This window comes from Notechis scutatus, chromosome 2 (assembly GCF_049901735.1).
Source record: "Notechis scutatus isolate UNSWTSFEM ecotype Mainland chromosome 2, rNotScu1.2, whole genome shotgun sequence".
NCBI classification, from domain to species: Eukaryota; Metazoa; Chordata; class Lepidosauria; order Squamata; family Elapidae; genus Notechis; species Notechis scutatus.
The window spans coordinates 122216438-122240470 of record NC_142010.1 but is presented as its reverse complement, the minus strand read 5'-3'; the positions used below and the strand labels follow the sequence as shown (position 1 = coordinate 122240470).

Below are 24033 nucleotides of genomic sequence, written 5' to 3'. Positions count from 1 at the left end.
CAAGTAATAGGTATATATGACTCCTGTGTCCAACTATACCGAGTCATTCCTGACTAAATTAAAAGGCCTCCAGGTCTCATAGAGCAGGAAGCCTCTTTCTGAACAGAGGGTACCAAGTAAATAAAATAAAGTAAGTGGTGGAGAATGAAGGGGAATTGTGGCCATAATATGCCAATTATAAAGCTTTGAGCTACTTTGAGTGAGTTCAATTTCAGACAACTTCATGGACACATCCCTGTAAGTTCTGTTTGTAAAAACACTGAAGTAATTTTAATTTCTTTTGGGATTTTTGTTTTGTTCTGCTTTTATTTCCTAACCCTAGCTTTAACAGTGGGGTTTGCTGGTATTCTCTCATCCAAATACTAACTAGGTCAAATCCAGTTTAACTCTTTGAGATCAACCCAAGACAGCTAGATACTTAACCCACACCCCCTGTTAAATATTCTCTTCAAGTTGAAACAAATTGAAATTAGTTCATTAATATCTGCTATGCAACTGTTGAATGGAAGTTTGTAAGATGGCATTGGCAGGGGGACACACTAAGAAAAACTAAGTCAAGCTGGAATATACGGAACGTATTCTCATAGGTTTCCTCTTTCATTGTTTTCCCAGTCTCCTACATCTTCCAGAAAAGAAAATGTTTAACATCAGTCACAACAAAGGGGTGGGCTTGCATCATTTGCTTCTTGCTTTTTGGCGGTATGCACAGGGAATCCTTCCCAGACTGTTTGGTTTACGGGCTTTGGCTCAGTGGCTTGCCAAGTAATAATCTGCTAGCTTTAAGCTTTTGGATAGAGAGACATTATATAAAAATATTTCACTTCTCTATGGTATGAAAGCAGAAGGGCAGTGCCTTTGGAGCAAGGTGAAGGCCTCCTGGCTTTGAAATAACCAAATTGTCTGAAAGAGGCTAATCACCCAACTAACTGAGCAAGCAAAAGGACTAAGCAAGCAGAGATGTCATGGGGAACTTCAACAGAAGAAGGCAAGGAGAAAGCAGTTGTTTTGGTTTCATTTTTTTCCCTTTGTTTTTGCCTGAGAAATCCGGGGACAGAGAGGAGTGCTCTGCTGTATACTTCTCAGAGTCACTTGTTTATGAGATGGGTGACTATATAAATTAGTTTGATAAGGAAGTTTAATAAAGAAGTGCTTTCATGAGCTGCAGGAAATGTGTTATGTTTATTTCCCTCCATGCCTTAACCATGAAAGCCAGCTGGGTGACTTTGAGCCAGTCACTCTCTCTCAGCCTAACCAACCTTGCAGGGTTGTTTTGGTGGTGGTGGAGAAAATAGGAGGAGGAAGGAGTATTAGGTATGTTTGCCATCTTGAGTTATTTGTAATAATAGCTAGGCAAAAGATCTGGTATAGAGAAACACTGACAAGGTAAAGAATACAGTACATAGCTAGATGCACTTTGAAAAATTGCATTCAGCAGAACATACTTTAAGCACAGAGAGACAGAGAGAAGAAGCAAAGAACTGAGCACTTTCTATAGTATGAAAGTATTTATTCCTAAAAGAAAACCAGAAAGGGTGTCTTAGTGATTCCATAATGTATGTTCTGTACATTAACAAATGTCTGGATACATTGGACTGAGTCAAATACATAATGATTATGAGGTTTGTGGCATGCCTGTGGGTAATTATAGTATTCTTTGACGATGTGAAAATTCTCAGACACAGAAAACTAATACCTCATAAGTATTCCATTAAATGTGTTATTTTCATGTACAAGTACTGCTACATTGCTTGCTGTGTGGTTTGAGAGAAAAATAGCTATTCACATTTAATGTCTGCAGATATAGACCAGATTTACCCATGCTGTTACATGACTGTTGCATATAATATCATATGCAATAATAAGTTAATATATAATGGGTTATCTAATAATATTAGTTTATAAAGTATAAAGTATTCTACTAAGCAAATTACATGAATTCAGTAGCACTTGATATATATCATCTGAGTGCTCAGTATAATATACCAGTACTTTCTGGCTCATTGTACAAAGATTGCTCTGTGGTATATATTTTGATACTTTCTTTTTCATTCAAACTGTAGGAATTTTGTTCAGCACTAACTTCATCAAACTATCTTTTTCTTTTAAGATTTTTCCAAAATTTATTTTCAATTCAGATTGCATAATTTTTTAAAAAAATTATACAATTTCTCTACAGTTCTAGAATCATATAGTGGTGCCTTTCCAAATTCTTAAAACAGACAAATGACTGATACAACATGAAGATATCTTCAGAATTTTCAGAATAAAGCAGAATAAAATACCTTTTTATGGGTAAAACTTTTTTTAAAGGCATCAAAAAGGCATAGTTTTAGAACAAGGTAAAACATCAATTCTCATTATAGTTTGATTTTACTACCTCTGCATTAGAATTAATTTCCAATACTGATCCTGAATTAAAATCCTATGCAATGAGTAATAAATTATCAAAATGTTATTAAAGTATGTATTGTTCATACCATAGAGATTTATTTTCTATCAGCGCCCAACAATTATCATAGTGTGTCACTTACAACTAGATAGGAAATAAGGAAATATACCAATGAGTTTAAAAATGGGGTGGGCCTTCAATCATTCAGTCCTGACACCATCTTGACTTTCTTGACATTTTTACCAACATCCCACTCCCACTCCCCCCAAAAACCAGATGCCAAATGTACAACACCAAGTGCAAATATCTAAAAAAAAATATGAATCACATTGGTCTTCCAACTTTTCTGCATTAAAGTACAAAAAAAAAAAAAAATTCCACCAGCTTCACCATTTATTCCTCCATTATAGGTAACTTTAAGTCCTTCCACCTTTGGACATATAAAAATTTTGTTGGTCTCTTCATATATGAAAGCAAAGTTCCATAAGATGTTTCCACTTGTTTATTTGTTAAACTCGAAAGTTCTCTGGTTTCAGTTGTACGTTCACTTTTAAAGTCTTTTGAATCGGAATGCATACTTGATCCCAATATTTTCTAACATTCATGCATGTCCACCAAAGAGGGAAAAATGCTCTCAGTTTGATTACATTTCCAACAAATATTTGAAATTCCCTTGTATGTTTTTCACAGTTTATCAACTACCAGCAATGTATCATTTTACAAAAATTAAATTTAAGGTTATAATTCAATATAAATTTCAATCATTTCTTCCACATACATTCCTACTGATTCAACTCTATATTATATCCAAAAAGTTTTGTTCATTTTTTTGGCTTAATGAAATCACCATTAACCATAACTCAAGCCTTTTGAGATATATATGTCAACTTGATTCCTTGAATAAAATTCTTACCAAAGTCTATATCTTCCAAAACTTTAAACAAAAAGGGCCAGTACAAATGATCAAAGGCTTTCTTAGGCTAAGAATATCAGTTCAGCTTGTTTTTCATTACGCTGTTGGTAGTCACTTTGTTACATCCAGCACAGTTCTGGCATTTTTTAAAAATTATCTTTCAAATAGACAATTAACATTGATCTTCATGAATGAATTCCTCTAAGTACATTTTGGGTTGTCTCCAAAACTGATTAAAACATTTTATAATCATTGCTCAATAAAGAAATTGGTCTATAATTCCAGAGAAGATGTTCCCCTTAAGCTAAAAACAGGTGTGAAGTGCTCTATGTCTTGAATAGCTTGATTGGATTAGAAACTTTGACATGTGAAAGCCTCTGTATATTCTACAAGATCTGTCCATTCTGTAAAAATACAAACTTTTTACACTCTACAAGAATTTATAAATCAGCTTCATTATTTATTATCTCCTTTTCCTTTATATATAGAACAATCTTTGGAATGACTGCATTTAAGGCGTCCTATCTTTTGCAAAAGACAGATGTCAAAAGAAAACATCTTCCCAGAGTCAATTTGTTAGTTAATTTTTTTCACTTACTGAATATTTAAGATTTATGTTCAGAAAAATTAAGATTTTTCTGGAGACCATGGGCATATGGCATTTATATAAGAGATTTCTGGGTATATTCTAACTTCAAAATTTAAAATAGCCCATGTAGCCAAATTATATTCCCATGGGGTTTTCTGTTGCAACTTGATGAATCTTTCAGATAAGAAAAACAGAATGCGACATTATATACGGGAGTCTCTGTGGTTAAACTGGGAGAAGATTAAAAGACAATGTTATTTGAAAATTCCAGTCTGGTTATCGACTATTGAAGCATTTCCTTATCCTATAATATACAAAAAGGAACAAACAGTTAGATATGGTGAAATATTAAATGAAAAGGGTGAACTTAAATCTATGCAAAAACTAGAGGAACAAGGTATAAAGATGATTGGTTTTCATATGCGCAAATACATTCAAGGTATGATAAAGATTCTAAAACAGAAGGTTTCTATGATAAACTGACTGACTTAGATAAGATTTTGACAGGTACTGATGAAAAGGTGATTAAAAAATTGTATGGATATTTATTAGAAATTAAATTAGAAGAACAAGTTAAAGAAACTATTATTGCTTGGGGGAAGAATTTTGGATATGGGATTGATCTAGAGAAATGGCAAAAACTGTGGTCTCAAAATTATAAAATGACAATGTCAACAGCATATAAAGAAAATTTGTATAAGATGTTTTACAGGTGGCATTTCCCCCCGACAAGAATAGCAAGAATGTTCAAGAATAAATCCGAAAAATGTTGGAAATGTCATCAGACACCTGGCTCATATTACCATATGTGGTGGACATGTGCGGATGCTAAAAAATATTGGACTAAAATCCACACGTGGTTGGAAAAAATGACAAAAAAGCATATAGATTTGAAACCAGAGATATTTTTATTGGGAATTTTACCTGAAATATATAGTAAAGACTTGAAATACCTGATTGTAAATGTATTAACAGCGGCTAGGATTGTATTTGCTAAAAACTGGAAAAATGAGAAAACACCATCACAGGAGGAAATCATTAAGAAAATATTGGAATGTGCTGAAATGAGTAGATTGACATTTGAAATTAGAGAACAAGATGATAAACAATTTTATAAAATTTGGGATCTATTCTATCAATGGTTAGACAATAAAACATAGTAATGAAATATGTAGATTCTTAGAAAATAATAAATACATAAAGAAGTATTCTTTTCTTATTATATCTACAAAATGATTTTAGGATAGATTTGGGATGATAATATGAACCGTTATAAAACAAATTAAGTAAAATATGATTATTTCGTAAAACATGAATGAATAAAAGTATAGTCAAATGATTGAATAATAATGATATTAATGTATTTAATATTTGATTGAAAGTACGGGAGTATATACAATGTAATTGTAATTGAAGACTATGAAATGGAAGCACAAAACAATTTGTAAACCAACTGGCACACTGTATGTATATATATGGAAGATGGCTTGATGTTTTTATGTTTTGTTTGTTCATGTTTGTTTTAAAAATCAATTAAAAAAAAACACCAGAATGCAACTTGCTCATTCTCTTTACAGTGTCAAATTTGCTGATTTTGCCATATTCAACAGCACATAATTGGCTTCTTCTCTATACTCCTCTGAACACTTCTGTGCTTGATTTATCTTCTCAATATTTTCTTTCAGATTGCTTTCGAGACGCATCCAGTCTAGGTACTCAGGTGATGAGTCTTTCACTTTCTCCATCAAACTGTCCTGGCACTGGTGAACTGAGTAAATCATCTCTTCTATTGTTGTACTAACTATTCCTTTGGTGGCAAAGTTCAATTTCCTCACCTGCTGCTGAGTCTGCTTCAGTTTCTGAGGGACTTCCTCCACTCCCACATCTAGCCAAAACTTGTATCCTTCCATACACACCTGGACATTGTAAGCACCTGAAAAACAAAGAGATGTTAACCTCAAAATAGCGATTAGGATCAATTGTTTGAGTCTCAAGAAAACTTCAAATAGTGGCCAACTGTCAAAGATATTACAATGCCATGAAATCTAATTATTTCTACTTTATTTGTCAGGGACACAGGTGAATACATACATTTATAGGTGTGTGTGAGAGAGAGATGTAATAGTAATTTGGTAATATTAAGCCAAGATTAACCAGAGCATTTGCTTGTAATCCTTTGCATAGAACTAGAGGTATGCTCTTTTGCAAAACCATCCTTATAGATTTTACAGGTAATCCCTTTTTCTTGCTACTCATCCAGCATAAAGTGATAAAATACTTGATAAATCTCCCTATGAGTAAATTCTGAACTCATTTCTTGTCTTTCTTATTGTAGATTTCACAAACACTGGGCAATTCTTCTTGGCATTCTTTCGAAAGGCAGGCATTACAAAGGAAAGATTAGCTTTAAAGGCACATGAAGGGATAATATACAGGAAGGTAAATCTAAAGAATAATTTCACTGTGACATGCAATCCAAGTAGTAGAATATTCATCCAGGAAACGGAAATCTAAAATTCTAAGCATCTTGGTAATTTATTGAGGCAGAAAATCAAGCTGAATTGATCAATGTAAACAATTTTATCCTGCAAAAAGAATCTGAATCTTGGGTTTTGAACCATGTAATTAATCAGTCTAGAATAATAGCACTGAACAATCTGTCTAGGAGCAATAACAAGAGCATGATATTTCACTATTTTTCTTTCCAAAAACCTCATTGGATGGATGAAAATTTTAGGATTGAGCTGTCAATAACATAAAGCATTGTTTTCTTACCTGAGGGTCAAGATGAATAAAAGGAGCCATGCTCCCCAAAAATACTGAGAGGAGCCAAGTCATTTAAATTTAGTTCAAATTAATTACAGTTATTTATTTATCTTACAATATTTTTATACCACTACAATTAAACTAATTCTGGACAGTGCATAAGTCAGTAGGATTTTTTCCCAATCAGGTATTTTATTATTTTTCTGCTATAACATTCAATATTATAGGTTGGTAACCACAAGTGGAATTTCTGTGGATGCCTCATGCACAACACAGGATTTTAATTGTGCAATTTTGTAGAAAAGCATGGCTATCCATTAGATTTATCATTTTCACCGCTATTTTTGTGCTGCATTCAGAATTATGTCTGATGGTAACAGTTGAGTCATTGACTTGCAATCTGAGCATTCCAGTAAGCCTTGGTGGAGGGAGAATGTCTTGGAAAGGAGGATCATATCATTAACACGTGAACAAGGAGGAAGATTTTTGGCCACCTCATAAATATCACCACACAAGTTTAAGGGTGGAGCAATCCCTCAAATTTGTGTGGTGGATGTTTCTGTAAAAAGAAATTGTTTTTTTTTTCTGTTAAAAAGGCTAAAAACTATTCCATGGTACCACTGCCCTATTTAAGTGGGCAGTAAGAATGAAGTGGATATTTCCAAATCCACATATCCTTATTAACTATCACCACTATCAAAGTGCCCAGTGGTATGTCAGATCATGTATTATCAAAACATGCTTTATTCTCAAATATCGTAATATATTTGATTTAATTTGCTCTCATAGGAACAAAACTACTTTCTGCACCGTAAAAATGGAGCATTCATTTATACAGGAAGCAGTACAAATACTAGTAGGCTGTGGATTAACAAAGATTTTTCTCTGTAGTTTTGGTCTTCTGTTTGTGTGGCCTGATTCTACCGTTTTTCTCACAAAATAAGGCTGGGCCTTATTTTCTTTTGACCCCTGAAAAACCGACTAGGCCATCTTTTGGGGGGTGACTTAATTTCCTCCCCCACCTAGAGTGGCCCATACGCACATACCTTGCCGCTTCTATCGGCCGACGAAAGCTCCCCGAAGGCAGAGTCCCCAGCTGCTTCGGGGCGTGGTGTGGCTGCCCATGTCCCCTCGCCTTTAGGCAGTCTCTTTCGGGCGATGGAAGCTCCCCAAGTGCAGTCACCAGCCACTTCGATCGGCTGGTAGAAGCGGCTTGGGCGAGCGCACACACACACTCCCCTCACTGCAAGGCCGCTTCTATCGGCTGACAAATGCTCCCCGAAGGCAGAGTCCCCAGCTGCTTCAGGGTGAGGTGTGGCTGCCCGTGTCCCCTCACCATTAGGCAGTGTCTTTCGGGTGATGGAAGCTCCCCAAGTGCAGTCACCAACCACTTTGATTGGCTGGTAGAAGCGGCCTCACAGCGAGGGGAGTGTGTGTGTGTGCTCACCCCGATGCCGCTTCTACTGGCCGATCGAAGTGGCTGGTGACTGCACTTGGGGAGCTTCCATCGCCCGAAAGAGACTGCCTAAAGGCAAGGGGACACGGGCAGCCACGCCACTCCCTGAAGCGGCTGGGGACTCGTCCTTCGGGGAGCTTCTATCAGCTATTGGGGTATTCTAGCCTAGGCTAACTGCAGGGCACTCCTAAAGGCAAGTTTTCTTCCCCCCTCCACCCTTCCCCCCCCCCCCATTTCTCTTCGCCTCGTGTAGTTCTAACGAACAATGTGAGACATGGTGGGGAAACACATGGTTTAAATAGGCCTAAATTTTGTGGGTGGGGCTTAATTTCATCTCATGCCTAGAAATCATGCTGGGCCTTCCTATTGGTGGAGGCTGTATTGTTGGAGAAACACGGTATTTTGAATATAGAGAATATGATGGAGTATTATGAAATAATGTGAACCTAGATTGGGTTAGTCCCTATACATTATAATTAGTGCAGCTAAGCAACACAAAAGCAAGAGGTGGAAGTATATTCTTGCTGGCATCCTGTACACCAACATTTTCTCTTCGATTCAAACTGTTCTACAGCATTAATTGCCTACCAACTTACTATGTTCCTGCAAGATCTTCTCCATGCAAACAGAAAGGCTGCTTACAGGTGAACAGTCATAGGAATTCCTTAAGGTCTGTGTAGCTTCTTGGAGGGACAAACAATGATCTTGCTGCTTATTGAAGGTCTCAGCAATACTATTGAACAGTGCATCAAATTCAGGCACATTGACTCGTTTCATGGTAAGGGGTGTCCCCTTGGTGAAATTAACTAGAAAAATAGAAGCCACAGTGCTATTTTGAATACAATATCACAAATAAGTAAGAGTCACTAAGTAATTAATAGGAACATGATCATTTCCTCTGTTCTCTGCTCTGAGGTAGAATCTTCAGTCATTTCTCTGCCAAGAACATTTCTATTTATGATAGAAAATCCTATCTACATATCTTTTCTGTGTGCACTTACCTAGTTGTTACAGGAAGATATTGTCCCTCTTGCCAATAAATTTCGTGGGGCCTGGCATTGATGCAATTGTCTTTTAAGGATAAGGCTTATTATAGTCATGCTTGTGGTATAAAATATGTCTAGTTGTGACCATTGGAGAATGAAGCACTTTATCAGAGCAATATAATTCAGGGAATGTCTAGTCTAGATTAGGGGTCCCCAACCTCTGAATCACAGCCCATTACTGGGCGGTGGCCTGTCTGGAACTGGGCCGCATGACTGCGCAGAGCTCAACTTGCATAAGTGGAGTCCACCCCTCTCCTCCCATAGGCCATCAAGCCATACAGGTTTGAGATCGTTGGTTTAGAACATGTCATAGATATTGGGATAAAAGAATGATTTATCTTTATAACAATGACTGGTTGATATTTTAAAATATATCCCAAGTAATGTCAGTAGCCAGCTGTCATTAATTTTAATGGGAAACTGGCATTTCAAATCTCTCAAATCACTTTTGAAAAATCGCAGCCATGATATTAACGAAGTAACTTTATCAGAATAAGAAATGGAGCCATAATTAAACTTTGAATTATCCAATTAAAATCATACCAGTGACTCTATGACAACACAGTTCAGGTTACAGTTTATTTTTCAAACTTGCAGAATTGCAATTTTTCCAAACAATGGAATACTTCATCCATTTTCTGGAAGTATTTTCAGCACATGCCAGAAAGAAAGAAGGGGAAACTTAGCATTTTATGTGCAAACTCTCGTTTCCCTATATTGTATATCTCTACAGCTGAATTCATTTTGAAAATATTATAAAAATCTAATTTTTTAGAGAAAAACAATTCTGTTCAAGAAAGATGAAAAAAATATTTACTTCTGGAATATTTTGGAGAGGATAAAACAGTGTGTTCCTATTTCCAGAAAGGATAATATAAATCAGATTGAAAACAGCATTCAGGCTGAAACTGCATTTTCAATTGCTCTGCTGATTCAAGTGAGATGATAGATAGATAGATAGATAGATAGATAGATAGATAGATAGATAGATAGATAGATAGATAGATAGGTAGATAGATAGATAGATAGATAGATAGATAGATAGATAGATAGATAGATAGATAGATAGATAGATAGATGAGAGATTTGGATGAGAGATGGTCAATTACATTAAATATGTATTCACATAAAGTTGTGTGTGGAGAAAAAAGTACAATTTCAAAATTATTTCTTACAATTTCAATTATAATTAATCATAATTCAGTTTCTCTATAATATTGAACATACCTGTAATACAAAGAAAGCAAAAACATTTAAATAACCCAGAGCTTTACCATTTTTGATCCTTTCACGATTTCTTGAATGCTGAGGATTCAGACGTTCCCTCTGTGTGAGGGAAAAAAAGGTTGTTAAAAGTAAATGCATTTACCCTGCCCCCAATGTTTTCAGAGATTGCCAATCTTTGGAGTCAGATGCTTTGTGCTTCTAGAGCTAGATACCTTATTTTGTGAAATGTTACATCTATTATTATTATTAAACGTTTGCTAAGCTGAGATGCTTCTCTTAATACTATTGAGTAACAATGGCCCAATGGTTAGGATGCAGCATTGCAGGCTCACTGCAGAATTCGATTCTGGCTGGCTCAAGGTTGACTCAGCCATCCATCTTTCTGAGGTCAGTAAAGTGAGGATCCAGATTGTTGAGGGCAATAGGGCTGACTCTGTAAACCACTTAGAGAGGGTTATAAAGCACTGTGAAGTGGTATGTAAGTCTGCTATTGCTATTATATAATTGATTATTTACTTCATAATTATTGGGTAAAGTGGGATCCCGGGATTCTGGAATTTTTTTCAAACAGGACTCTATTTATTTGATTTCTATAGCTGTCCATCCCGGCAAAGAATTCTGCCTCTCTTACATGATGGAATGGAGTTCAAGCTATAGGGTCTACTTGTTTTATACAGGTATTGAACTTTGACTTTAAGGATCCAATTTCTAATGCTGATTTAGGAATTGGGTTGCAACCTTCTGCATATAACCAGAGTATGAAATCCCATATATTTAATGATTTACAGGAATTATATGACTGCCTATATCGTAGAATGATTCTAGGTAGCTCACAATAATCCATAATACATAGTTAAAACAAGTGTATCCTTTCTCCAGGTGCCAGGCCACACATCCTGACAGCTCAATGCCCATCTAAGCCAGGGGTGGGATTCTACCAGTTTGCACCTATTCTCTAGAACCGGTTGTTAACATTCTAAGCAGTTCTGAGAACTGATTGTTAGAAGAAATTATTGCCCTAATCCTGGAAGGAAGGCAGGAAGGAAACATTCTGGTGTTGTTTACAGAAACTGCCTCTCCGTTAACCCTTATTACATTCTTGGCAGGACTAGACTTCCTGTCTCTGGAACTTCTCTGGGGTTTTTTCCCCCCTCCTTTGTTGGTACTTTGCTTGTGTGGAGTGACCATTCAAAGTTACAATGGCTGTTAGCCTTCAAGATTTTCTTCCTTTGCTTTGCATCTTTCAGCTGTCATAAGTAACGGGGGAGGAGGGGGGGACATGGTTATGGGAAGCAAACTGGAGGTGTTACAAAACAGAACTCTATAAGTTGTGGTGGGGATTCTTGCTTAGGCTTCTATCCTATGCTATGTGCAGCTGCAACTCTTTATCAAAATATGTCAAGGTCAATGGACAGAGGCTTCATCACCACCTGGAAATGCCTACATGATGCTATACACAACTTTTCATTGGATGAGCCAATTGAACTATTGGAGGTGGGAACCTTGCCATCACTTTGTATATGTGATTTACATGCTCATTTTCTCAGATTCAGAATTCTTTTGTTGCTACCACTTGACTTTCAGTATAAGATATCTTTTCTCTAATTAATGGAGTCTAAGTATTTCTTTCTTCGATTCTGAATGGAGCACCATCTGACATTGTCACTGAAAAAAGTGACTTATGACCATTTTTCACATTTACAACTGTTGCAGCATCCCCACAGTCATGAGAGGCCAGGTGAGGAGATGTGTGCCTCGATGTGAGTGATATTCAGTTGGCCACACCCAGCCAATAACATGACCACCAAGCCATGTCCACCCAGTCACATGACCACCAAGCCACGCCCACCACAGTACTGGTTGTTAAAAATTTTGAATCCCACCCCGATCTAAGCCCAATGCTTGGAGGAAGAGCCAGATCTTCACAGATCTCCAGAAGGGCATACATAACCTGTACCTCCATTTTTTTCTCTCTTCTACTAAGTGTGAATCTATGCAAAACACATGGCCCTCTTATAAGCTTTCAGGAAGTTTTGGATTCCAATTCCCATCAGTCTCAGCCAACAAGAATAATTGTCAGGAATGATGGGATTGAATTCAAACAAGAGGACCATTTCCTTACTAATGATTTATGCTGATTTCCAGCCCTGCTTTGCCAAAGTATATATCAGTAGTGAACATAGCCTTTATACCTAACCAATGGCTGAATGACATTACAAATCATTATAATGGAAATTATTAAGAAAGGGTAAATGATCTCTAGATGCCCTCAAGATACCTGGGATGTCTCACCATACTCAGTTAATATGACTAATGATAGTCACATTATGATTATTTATATCAAAACATTGTAGGGGTTAGGGTGGTCACAGGATCACATTTTGGGTACAATTCTATGGCTGTCTGTAGCATCCTGTGGTTATGTGACCATGATTTTTGTGCCCCACTCCCCACACACACATGCATGCACAGCAAGAGTTCTAAAGGTGTTTATTCAACATCCCCAAATAGGTCCTCAGAAAACGCCCACACTGCACAGGTTTGGAATCTGAGCTGAGCCTGACAAGAATCACTGGATAAACTTAGTCCAATGAGCATACACAAAGTCCAGGGAAGCAATCCATGAGTCAGATGGGTCAGAATACATGGCATAAACACACAAGACAAGGAATTGGGCAGGTTGCTCCAGTAACGCTCAAGTCCTCTGGACAGGATTAAGTAGGTGATACTGGTACAGCCTTTCACAAGGGGTGTGATTGCCTCCTCGTGAGTAGTCTAGCCAAGTGGCATGGTGCCTGTCTCCTTTCTATCCTACCAGTCCTTGGATCAGGAGGAGGTGTGGATTCCACCTCCTCCTCATCACTAACTTTTGGTAGCTGTTCCTGGTCCTCACTTGGTGCCTTCTGGCCAACTCTCTGCAGCTGCAGCTCACCTTCCTTATTCAGCCTCAACTTTTTGATCATCCAATCAATCAGGTTGAGGCTGCTTTGTCAGCTAGCACTCTCCAAGCCCCAATTTGGACCATCGCGTGACTCCGTGCTTTCCCCTGCTGACTCACATTCATCCTCCTCCTCCGAACTCATGTCCAGAGAAGGTTCCAGGGGTGGATTCATGAGAGGTGCTTATGTTCTGTTTCTGGCAAAAACAACCATTAAAGAAAATGGGTTTGCTTAATGAGTGTTGTGTTCACTTACTGAAAACTGCAAAAGAAGTAACAAAACCGTGCAGGTTTACATAGTGACCTACTTAACAACTGCCACGATTTATATCTGTAAATTGAGCTCAGTAATGGCTGTAAATAGGAAACTACCTGTAACCTCCACTACTAAGCCCTTTCCATCCTCCAACCTGTTCACTAGAGTTCAAATTATCTAACTCGTCACATACATCAAGAACCCATCTCCCAGCTTTGTTTTCCCCTCCCAAATAGGTTGGCTTATCTTTGCTACCATTTAGATTTGCCAACAAGGGTGATAAGACTTCAGGTGTTTTTGCTTTGCTTTTTCCATTCAGCTTGTTGAACTTGTTCTCTTACCTCTCTTGAAGGCTCTGCGATCAAGGGGCAACAGGTGAAGCAGCAGGAAAAGGCCATTTTTTAAAATCAAAATGAGTTGGAGTATATTCAGGCACCTGCTTGGACAGTCCCCTAAAATCTTCTCATACATCAGCTTTTCTAGTTCAAAGACTTTTAAACAACATCGCTCTGGTGCAATGCAAACCTAGAAAGTTATCCTTACATCTAGAGAAAAGATAGTGAAAAGCTGTCTTTTCCCTAGACTTGAAAGCTGTATTTCTGTTCATGGGCCCAATTATCTCAAACAAGTCTAACTGGTTTCTCAGCAATTACTCTCTGCGTAGTTAAAGAAGTCCTTTGTCCTGAAAAGTGACTTCCTCTAGAGTGGCATTTCTGGAGTGTACCATTATTCCAGGAAGGGGTGTGTGGGTATCTGTGTGTGAAAGGAAAAGGAGTGAAGCAGACAGTGCGTACCAATGTACTACAATAATAACTGAGTGAAATGTAGCCCCTTAAATCTTTGTCTGTAAAACTGGTCACAGGTCTGCTGAATCTCGTTCATTTTTTAAAACCTTTTTAATATATATTTCCATCATTTTAAATAGATGAGCTGTTAGTGTAAAATCATACTTGCTTTTCATCGACAGTTCTCTTTTTGTTCTCTCACAATCAAACAAGAGAAGTGTTTGTCTTTCATCATTGAAGGTACAAAAAAAAAGTCACTGGAGAAATAATATCTGAGAAAGTATTATTTAAAAATTCATGGTATTTACTTGGAAGAAAGATAACCTTGAATTTTAAAAAGCTAGAATAGATATAAGCAAAGTCCTGTACAATATTGACTCCTGGCCTATTCCATGTCACCAACACTAGTTGAAAAAAAGAAAGCATGTGATACATGGCTTATGGCAGAAAATCAGTCTGAACACATTTTAAGGACAAAAATTGCTTAGAATAGTTGCAATTGCATCTTGAGGAAAAAGAAACCAGTCACTGTTCCCTATAATAGTGAGTTTTTGTCAAAATGAGTTTTTGTCAAAATTTGTCAACATTTTTTGTAATAAAGTGAATGCACACCCTGCAAAAGTTGCTCTTCTCCACAAATGTGTAGAACATATATGCCATGCCTAAGCATACATGTGGCATAAATATATTTCAGAAGCTAACCGTATATTAGCTGAATTTATTAAACTTGTATGGTGCTTGACCCAATGACTCTGGACAATTAATTAAATCAATTCAGGCAGTTGATTTTGATTAAAAAATCACCAACTTTCATTTATATAAAATATTTTACAGTGTCCCAAGCTTGATAGAGGCAATGCTGTTCATGAAATTGCAGATTCCACGTTTCACATTGCATTACTGTCCTCAACTATTTTTTCCCCCAAAATGTATTGACATTTTAATGATGTATCTAGATAACATTAAATACACCAGTGGTGGGATACATTTTTTTTTACTACCGGTTCTGTGGGCGTGGCTTGGTAGGCATGGCAGAGGAAAGATACTATAAAATCTCCAGTCAGAGGTGGTATTTTCCAGTTCTCTGAACTATTCAAAATTTCCACTATCGGTTCTCTAGAACTGGTCAGAACCTGCTGAATACCACCTCTGAAATACACACACACACACACACACACACACACACACACACACACACTGCACTAATTGGGACAGCATATAATGTAAAATAAATAAGGGCCATTCTTTGCAGAGTTGGTCAGAACAGGAAAAATATAAAATATGAATATTAAAAGAAATATATACAAATGTATATTTTTCCTTGTAGACTTATTTTTATCATTTCAAATTCATGAGGAGTTTTTGGACTTTTGAAAGCTCTTGAAGTTCTTAACACTCTTTGTTGTAGTGCTATGTTTGTGTATTGGATATGCTTTATACCATGAGCTACTGAGTGTTAATTTTGATTCCAGTAGTATAGCAATCTGTTTAATAAATAAATATTGGGGCTTTTTCCTCTAATTGTCCATTGATTCAACAAAGAAGGTCAACCATATGAAAAACCGCAATGCAATAAAGATGGAGCTTTATTGCCTTCATCAGGGAGTGGTGAAGAGGTTTATTTATTTAGCAGATTTAGCACACATGCATCTCAAAAAATCACCAGCTCTGGGCAGAGTACAATAAAGCAGCCACTTAAAAACAAAACAAAACAAAAACATTTATATACAATTAACCCAAATTTATATAAAACACCAGGAAAATGCACCAACAGTCAACACACAGTGTAACTTTCTCAAGGGCTCCCCAGTTCCCTGGGAATTCCGAGCCTGTTAGAAGAATCATGTGAGGGCCAACCTCATCTCAGGGAGAATGATGTTCCAAGGCAGGGTGCCATGGCAAAAAGGGTTTGCATACAGCCTACCAATGATATGTCACCCCATGGACATGTCCTGATCTCACTCAGCAGCTTCATGTAGATGCAAAAATGTAAAATATCTTTATTACAGTCTTTGACCAATCTTTACTATAGAAAAGATAAATAGTTTGATGCAACAATGATGGAAATTCTACCTAACTCATTTCTGAAATATCAGGCTGAAAAGGGGAAAGTCGTAGAATAGGAATTGAGTATAAGAAAAAGTAACCACAAACTGTGGTAACATGAGCATTATGTATGTATGTATGTTTTTATTAATTTATTTTGCCACCTATTCACCCATGGCGACTCAAGGCGGCTTACAAGGTATAAAACCACATTTAAAACAGTAAAACTAGGAAGAAGAATCAAATAATATAATAAAATCATCCCCCACCTCCCACCCCAGCGACAGCAGATCACACAAGCCATTTAATGGGCTCCATCCCGCTCTGGGTTCCACAGGCCTGCTGGCAGAACCAGATCTTCAGTGCCTTCTGGAAGAGTGTTAGACTGAGCGCCATGGTAATCTCTGCGGGAATGATGTTCCAGAGAGAGGGAGCCACAACGGAGAAGGCCCTTATTTGGTCCACGTGGAATATTCAGGCCCAATTAATGTGCAATTACAATTAAAAACGAGAATGAATGACTACTGATGGGATAGGAATTGTATTATAAAACAATTTTAAGCTTATTTACACTCAGACTCATGTCCAAGTCCATATAATTAATATTAAGTGCAATTGTCAAAAAAATAAAATAAAATAGTTAGACAATGCATGCTTTGAATTCATAAGTGTGTATTTTGGGTTGATTGTCTAGAGAATCAATCAATTGTCAACTTGGTCTTCAGAATCCATTTTCATAATTTCATAACCTTCCTTTCCTTCATCCCTGTCAAATCATCTGGCAACTGTCAAGTCATTTCCACAACTGATTTGCACTGATCCCAAAGAGGTCTAAGAACTCAGCAGGTTTTTTACTGTGAGGCACATCTGACACAGCCAGACTTTGCACCAAAATAACAGGTTCTCCTGGGAGAACGGCAGCCACCAGTACTACCTTCTTTGTAATGATAAGTGCCCCAGTGGCTCTGGCACTGGAGATGATGGCATCAGCATCCAAAGTTTAATTCTAAATAGATTGATTATAGATATGAATATGGATCGCAGGGAAGAAAGTTCCAAAGGCACAGTGAAGAAATTGCTAAACACAGTTCACAAGAGACAAGGCACAAGTCAAAGCTGGGGAGTGCAAGTCAGAACAATTGTTCCTGGCAAAGACTAATTCCCCAAGCTTCTCCTTAAGTTACATCCCTCCAGGTGTTCCTTGTGAGGAGGGTTGGGGTGATCTCTTTTCGAGTAGGACAACCCTTTCTGGGCTTGCCTACTCTCTACTCTCCTTGTCCTTGGATCAAGTGGAGTAGTTCCTCATCAGACTGCCTATCAGACTTGCCTATGTAGGCAAGCAGTTCTCCATCTGATCGACCATCTCCCCAATGCCTGAGAGGCCTGGGACAGCATTGCTCTCAGCCCCTGGCATGCCTTTCCTGTTGGACGGTCCCAAGGTACTCCTCCTCCTCCTCCTCCAAACTATGCTCTGAGAGGGTCATGACACACCTTCACTGGAATGGGATGATTGGAGACTGGACAAAAGCTGTCCAGTCTGCCTTGGTTAAACAATGATCCATTGAGGAAAGGGAACACCACTCTCTCTTTAAGAGTTGACATGGATGAATTAACTATTGCCCAGACCCATTAATGTATGTCCTGCAAGGCCTCAATCAGCATGAAGGGCACAGATCTAACATATAAGTGGCCAAACAAGTAGTTGAGAGAGCCCTCAGGTTTCACAGGCTCTAACTCTTTCCAGATCACCTTTTAAGATATAACCCCTACCACCTCCATTGACTGCTATAAGGCTGTGATCCAACATAGAGTCAATATGACCAATTTTGTCTGCCAGATATACAACATATTTTCATAGTAAGTGATGACCCGGAGTGTAATACAAACGTAACAAAATCCAAAACATAAATAAATGTCCTTTAATGCCTCCAACTTGGCCCTACTGTTCAATAATTCTCAGTTGGAGATAAAACCTACTCAAAAATAGTCTTCAAAAGAAAGCAATACAGTCCGAACTTAATGAGCAGATAGAGGTGAAATAAAAAACCAAACAAACTACAATGAAGGAAATTCCACAATGGACTAGGATAAATAATTACCAACTTCAAGGAGATAACAAGGCACAGTTTGTTGGAAGGATGCCAACCAAGATAACTTCAGCTCAAAATAAAACATGCTTTGTTTCTGGCAATGCTGTGTTTTAACCATCTCTCTTATATACTATTCTCCCCAGCTGCAACCAATGAGGGGGATCATGGTCACTCCCTCTGTCATAAAGCAAGTTGTTTCCTTCTCTGTTCCTCCCTGCATGTCCTAGGATGAAGAGGGAATGGACCCATTTCTTCCTCTGACTGCCAGCTGGCCTCTGCCCTTCCCCAGCCTCCTCCACAAACTCTGGAGCCAAACCTCCACTCCCTGTTGGCTGTTCCTCCACTCCCTCAGAGTCCGACTCTAACAAGGGCATGACAGTGAGCCTTTAGGTGAATTTCAGCACTGCTCCATCCAAGGAGGGATTGAGTCACTCAAAAGGGCCTCTGGGTGACTATCGGCAGGGGCAATAAGGTGGAAAAGTAATTACATTATCGCCATGAGGTAGGCCTTAATAGTGGATCCAGCTCATGTCTGGTCATCTTTGTTCCTTGTTTTTGCCAGTGACATTCTAGATGTCTCTTGGTTGTCAAGTTCCCTTAATTCCATGTATACCACAGGGAGCATCGGGAATTTTGAGCATGGAAAGTCTGCTCAGCTGTGATCTGATGTAAAACTGCTGCCATTTTGCTATTTCATGCAGCCACCAAGGCTTCAATCAATCCAAGTATAGGGTTTCTGGACTAACCCAAAACTCCCTCTGCAACCATTAGTTTATTAGTCACATGGGATGGGTTGATCTCATAGGCCTAGCCACCCTGCAGAAAGGAATGCCACTCAAGAACTTGAGGCTCACCAATGAGTGATCAGTTCATGGCAGGGAAGAAATCAAATCTCCCCAAATCCAGAACATTCTGACACTGCTCTGATAGAAAAACCAGATCAGATATATTACCACTGCTGTGAGTTAAACCTTGGATAATTTGGGCCAGGCCCATGGATACCATAAACTCCCAAGCTACATCTGAGGGATGACAAGGTTGAAATCCTCCCCCAGCACCATAAATCCAGGAAATTCACTGTAGTAGGCAGAAAGTCTGGTACAATTGCAACAGCCCTAACTGACCTTTGCTAGTGCCCAATTGAAGAAACGGTGTCTCACATTTGGTCCTTGTATGCCTCTCAAGTATCTCAGCCACCCACCTCCCCTACTCTGGGGTTTTGGCTGGTGCCAAACCCAGAAGCCAGTGAGCCAGATCTCATTGAGCAGGACCCTGTCCTCTTGTTCTGACAGATCTCAGTAATATATGGTAGTTCAGCCATTTCATTGATAAAAATCTCATGGATTAAGGTGGTTTTATTAAAATGGTGACTGATCTAGCATTCACCAGCATTTCAGATCAGAATAATCAGGCAGCCAACAGTCTGATTATCCTGAGCTATGAACAAATGTCTAACAACCAATCCCTGTTATCAATTATACTGTAATTGGCTGTGTGTCACTTTTAAATGACTATGTATGCCACTAAGGGGGAACTAAGGGTGCCACTAAGGGGAGACTAAGGATGCCACTAAGGGGGAACAAGTAGCATTGGTGGAAAATCAAATTGACACGTGGAATTGGTTGTCATACCAAAAGTTGTCCCAAGTTGCCAGGCCTAGTTCATTTTCCTGTGCCAGGACATTCTGAAACCTTGCTCTGTTGGCCCACAATTTGTTTACCACAATCAACTCCAGGAGCTGGGGGTCATTTTGTTTGGTTAGCCTCAGCCAAAGTTGGCTTTGCACAGGGTATTGATCCACATGTTGTTGTTTTTTGCTGTTTCTGAGGTGAATTAGTAGTTTCTAATGGAGCATCCCTACCACCCATGGTATGTGGCAAGTCAGAGTTAGTCAGACTTTCTTGGATTGTGCACTTTAAAGGAAAAAAACTAAACATCTACTAAAAAGTTGAGTCACTACTACATAAAACTTTCTCTGTAACATCCCACAAAAGTAAAAAGATTTTTTATGAGATGGGTTGGTTAGAAAAAAATGACTAGTTGCCTAAAGGCCATCTCGGGGTTCATCTGGGTGGCCTTGATTCTACCTGTTCCTGTGGATGACTACCATAAAAACTGTCAGTCATGGAAATTGAATTTTCTCTCTTTCTCAGTGTATTTCAAGTTTCAGGGAAGCAGAAACATTCCTCTCATGACCAACCAACACGGGAGCATGATTGCAAGAGAGGGAAAAGCAGTATATAAATTTGGTAATTTCAGAACTATCAGCATGGCAAAACCTATATCTTGCTGTATATGTATGTCTACAGATGGTTTAGCCATCTTACATAAAATTTATTAGCATATTAATGACTTTTTTGAGTTTTAGCTACCATTTAATTCTTTTATTTTTAGCCCTGATCTATTGAATAAGGAATAGTAGTAAAGGATATAGGAGAGCAAAGGACACATTAACACCATACCTTTTTTTCCCTTGAACCTCTGCAGTCTAAAAAAAGACATTTCTCTATAAAATAACAGCTGCAAACCATACAGACAATTTACAACTCTCAATATTCTTATTTAGGTAATATCCCCAGCATGGATATTCTTAATGATGGAGTCCGATGGTGGAATGTCATTAATCAGATAGTAATGGACAGGAAGGTGGGTGGCTGCTGATAGTTTTGGACTATTTGAGATGGTTTTGGGAACATGCCAGCTTTTGTGTTTTTTTTTTAAAGGTACTATGACATCTTTCAAACAATATGGGCTTTACAATGTTATAAAATATAGAATGGCTGGAAGTGTTTTTGAACTGGATTGATGCCAGCTAGACCTCAGGATTCCAGTCAGCTATAACCTGGATTCAAATCTTTGTCTGAGCTGTTCAAGATCATGTGTTTCCCCTGATTTGTGCATCCTGAGTTTTATGCCATAAATGAGAGATTATTCTGCCTAGAACATAATGTTAATGAGTAAATCCATCTAACCCCCCTCTGTCTCAAAAAAAAAAGGAAAAGAAAAAATGGGAGATTGCTGGACTTTATTATCTTAAGCTTGAACATTACTGATATCTAGTATTTGACAGTTGTCATAGTGAATTATTGATAAATCTGTGACAGAAAGAAAAAGGGTCCCAATCTGTATCCCTGGATGCATATTAAAGGGAAAGAGTGAAATGCAGGATCTAAAAACCAGCAAAAAGTACTTTTAAAAACTGGCAATAATATATTCAAGGTTTAGTCCATAAGTCAAGTAAATAAGATCCAGGAGCAATAGCAAAGAATTGACAGTCCACTCAAAGGTGAAGTTTTCCTGAAAGTCTGTGTAAGAATAAAGTAAAATATAAAGTAAAATAATGTGATTCAGGAATTGAATGCTTTCAGGCATAGCCCTAAACCTTAGAAACTCCTGGCCTCATCTAAATGAATACACAGGAATTCTGAGGCTATTTGGAATTTGCAGGTAGACTTTACTTCCAAGCAGACCATTGTCCCAATATACTTTTCTAAGCACCTTTCTTAGTTCTTAATTTTTTTCTTTCAAGGTGATAATGCTCTGACCCTATGAAACAGTCAAAGACCACTGTTCAACAAGATACTATTAGATGGTTCTTGTAAGATCACAATATTAAACATAGGCTTTAATGGATTAGGCACATCCACTTTTCTACAATTTCTTGCCTCTTCCCCTCCTCTTGAAAAGAAGAGTCATCTGTGGTCTATTAAACAGCACACCGATGAGATAATCCGGAAGAAATGTCAAGAAATATTGGAGGGGATATCTAAATAGCTACAGAGGAATGGATAATAACTAGATAATAACCCTTAACAACAATAGCTTTACTGAGAGATTTTGAGAAGTCCAACCATGGCATGTTAGACTACCTATTTGCAGATGAACACTACTGAGAAAAAAGAACCATAGGTGAGATGTAAATTCCAAAGTATGGCTTATTATATTTGAAATCAGAGCCATGGTAATCTTTATTGCTATTAGGCATATGGTATTATATCAGCATTTCCCAATCTCACCATGGTGATACCAAAATTTATTGCCACACATCTGGAGGGCACCAAGCTGATGAAATATGATCTTTATGAATATGTACACTTTGTGTGTTAAAATGCATAACATTCATGACTTTGGTGTGAACCAAAGGTTTTATGCCTTCCAGATTATGCCACTCTCTGTTCTTCTCCATGTTTAATACTAACCACAAATTTTAGTTTGCAAGGTTGTATAAAATCTAATACCTGAAGTTGGGTCAAATATAATTTATCACAGCTGTTATACCCCTAGTAAAACTAGCCTGTTGGGGAAAATGCCCTGTCAAAAGACAAATGATAATCCCAAACATCTGACACTGTATTTCCAGGCTGAACATATTAATGGAAACAGAACATTGAGAGATTTTATATAATTTGGGTTTCACTTTCCCCCCTGATACTTCAAAAAGGAAGTGTCAAGATCCAAAACTTATGATTCTTGGTAATTGAATGTTTGACCGCAACCCAATAAAGACAAGATGGTTGTTAATCAGTGTGATTGAAATATCCATATGTCTTTTATTTTTATAGCAAATGAGAACTCTAGTCACTATAAGAATAGGGTGTTAGAAATTTTATTGCAATGGGCTTTGCAGTCTTCAGTTAACTAGGCATAATTTTAAAGGACCTTACTTTCATATAGATATTATAGGCACATTAAACTGGATGCTTTCCAAAAATCCACTCCTATTGCAGCTGATTCTAAGCCAATTCATACCAAAGGGTTTTAAATAAGCAATCAAGGTATGCTAGACCAAATCCAAAGTTATTTTCCTGTTCCTCATCATTGGAAGGCAGTTTTAATACCGTAGTAGAAACTTTGTCTACTTTGTAGACAAAGCTGCCTTCTGTTGATTTACACTAGCTTAGTAGTTTTTCAGTGATTCTTTTGGTTTTCGGACATTTTTCCCCCAGAGTTCCTTGTAAAATATCAGCATCCAAATCTATAACATCAACATGCAAACATAGAAAGTACTTGTGACTTTTCATGCTACGATTTGCACTCTGTTCCTGCCTATATTCAGTTTTTACCAACCCATTATCCTATGTATATATTACAGATTTTCTGAGGATTGTAGTCAACAGCCAGACTAGAAGATAGCTAATTGGAGATTAGTGTTGAGTAATATTAGGCTTAAATATTCAGCCCAAATATTGTTACCTGGACAGGGCAAAGAGAAGAAATATTGTCAGGGGTTCAGAGGCAGACTAGAGTCTGCTTCCATGATAAAATACTTATTTCTCCTACATTATTCATATCAGATTACTACTCAACTCAAGGTTCTTAATATTTATTTCTCTGAAAAGAATTCCTGATTCCACGAAACTGGGAACAGGGCTTTGGGCCAGTTTTTATTTATCTCCATCTGGATATCTTTCAGTTTTGTTCATTAGAATTCAGTCAAAAGCTTTGAAACACTAACTTCCCTGGCAGCAAGGATGAAAGAGAGGCTAAAATCCTTGGCAGATTTGGAGAAGATAGTACATTATCTCCATCATT

General features: G+C 37.8%; 1 protein-coding gene across 2 annotated transcripts; it reads right to left on the bottom strand.

Moving 5' to 3' along the window:
* Nucleotides 1-3741: 3741 nt before the first annotated feature.
* Nucleotides 3742-14281, bottom strand: LOC113417414 (uncharacterized). 2 transcript variants are annotated; one of them, XM_087956049.1, is made up of 5 exons: nucleotides 13922-14237; nucleotides 10434-10485; nucleotides 8710-8919; nucleotides 5727-5824; nucleotides 3742-4195 (listed from the first exon to the last, which is right to left on the bottom strand). In XM_087956049.1, the coding sequence occupies exons 1-5, from the start codon at nucleotides 13976-13978 to the stop codon at nucleotides 4175-4177; spliced, it is 438 nt and encodes a 145-aa protein (XP_087812175.1). In that variant the 5' UTR covers nucleotides 13979-14237; the 3' UTR covers nucleotides 3742-4174. The 2 variants fall into 2 exon arrangements, with proteins under 2 accessions (XP_087812175.1, XP_026531592.1); XM_026675807.2 differs by lacking the exon at nucleotides 3742-4195 and having other exon boundaries at nucleotides 4778-5824; nucleotides 13922-14281.
* Nucleotides 14282-24033: the final 9752 nt, after the last annotated feature.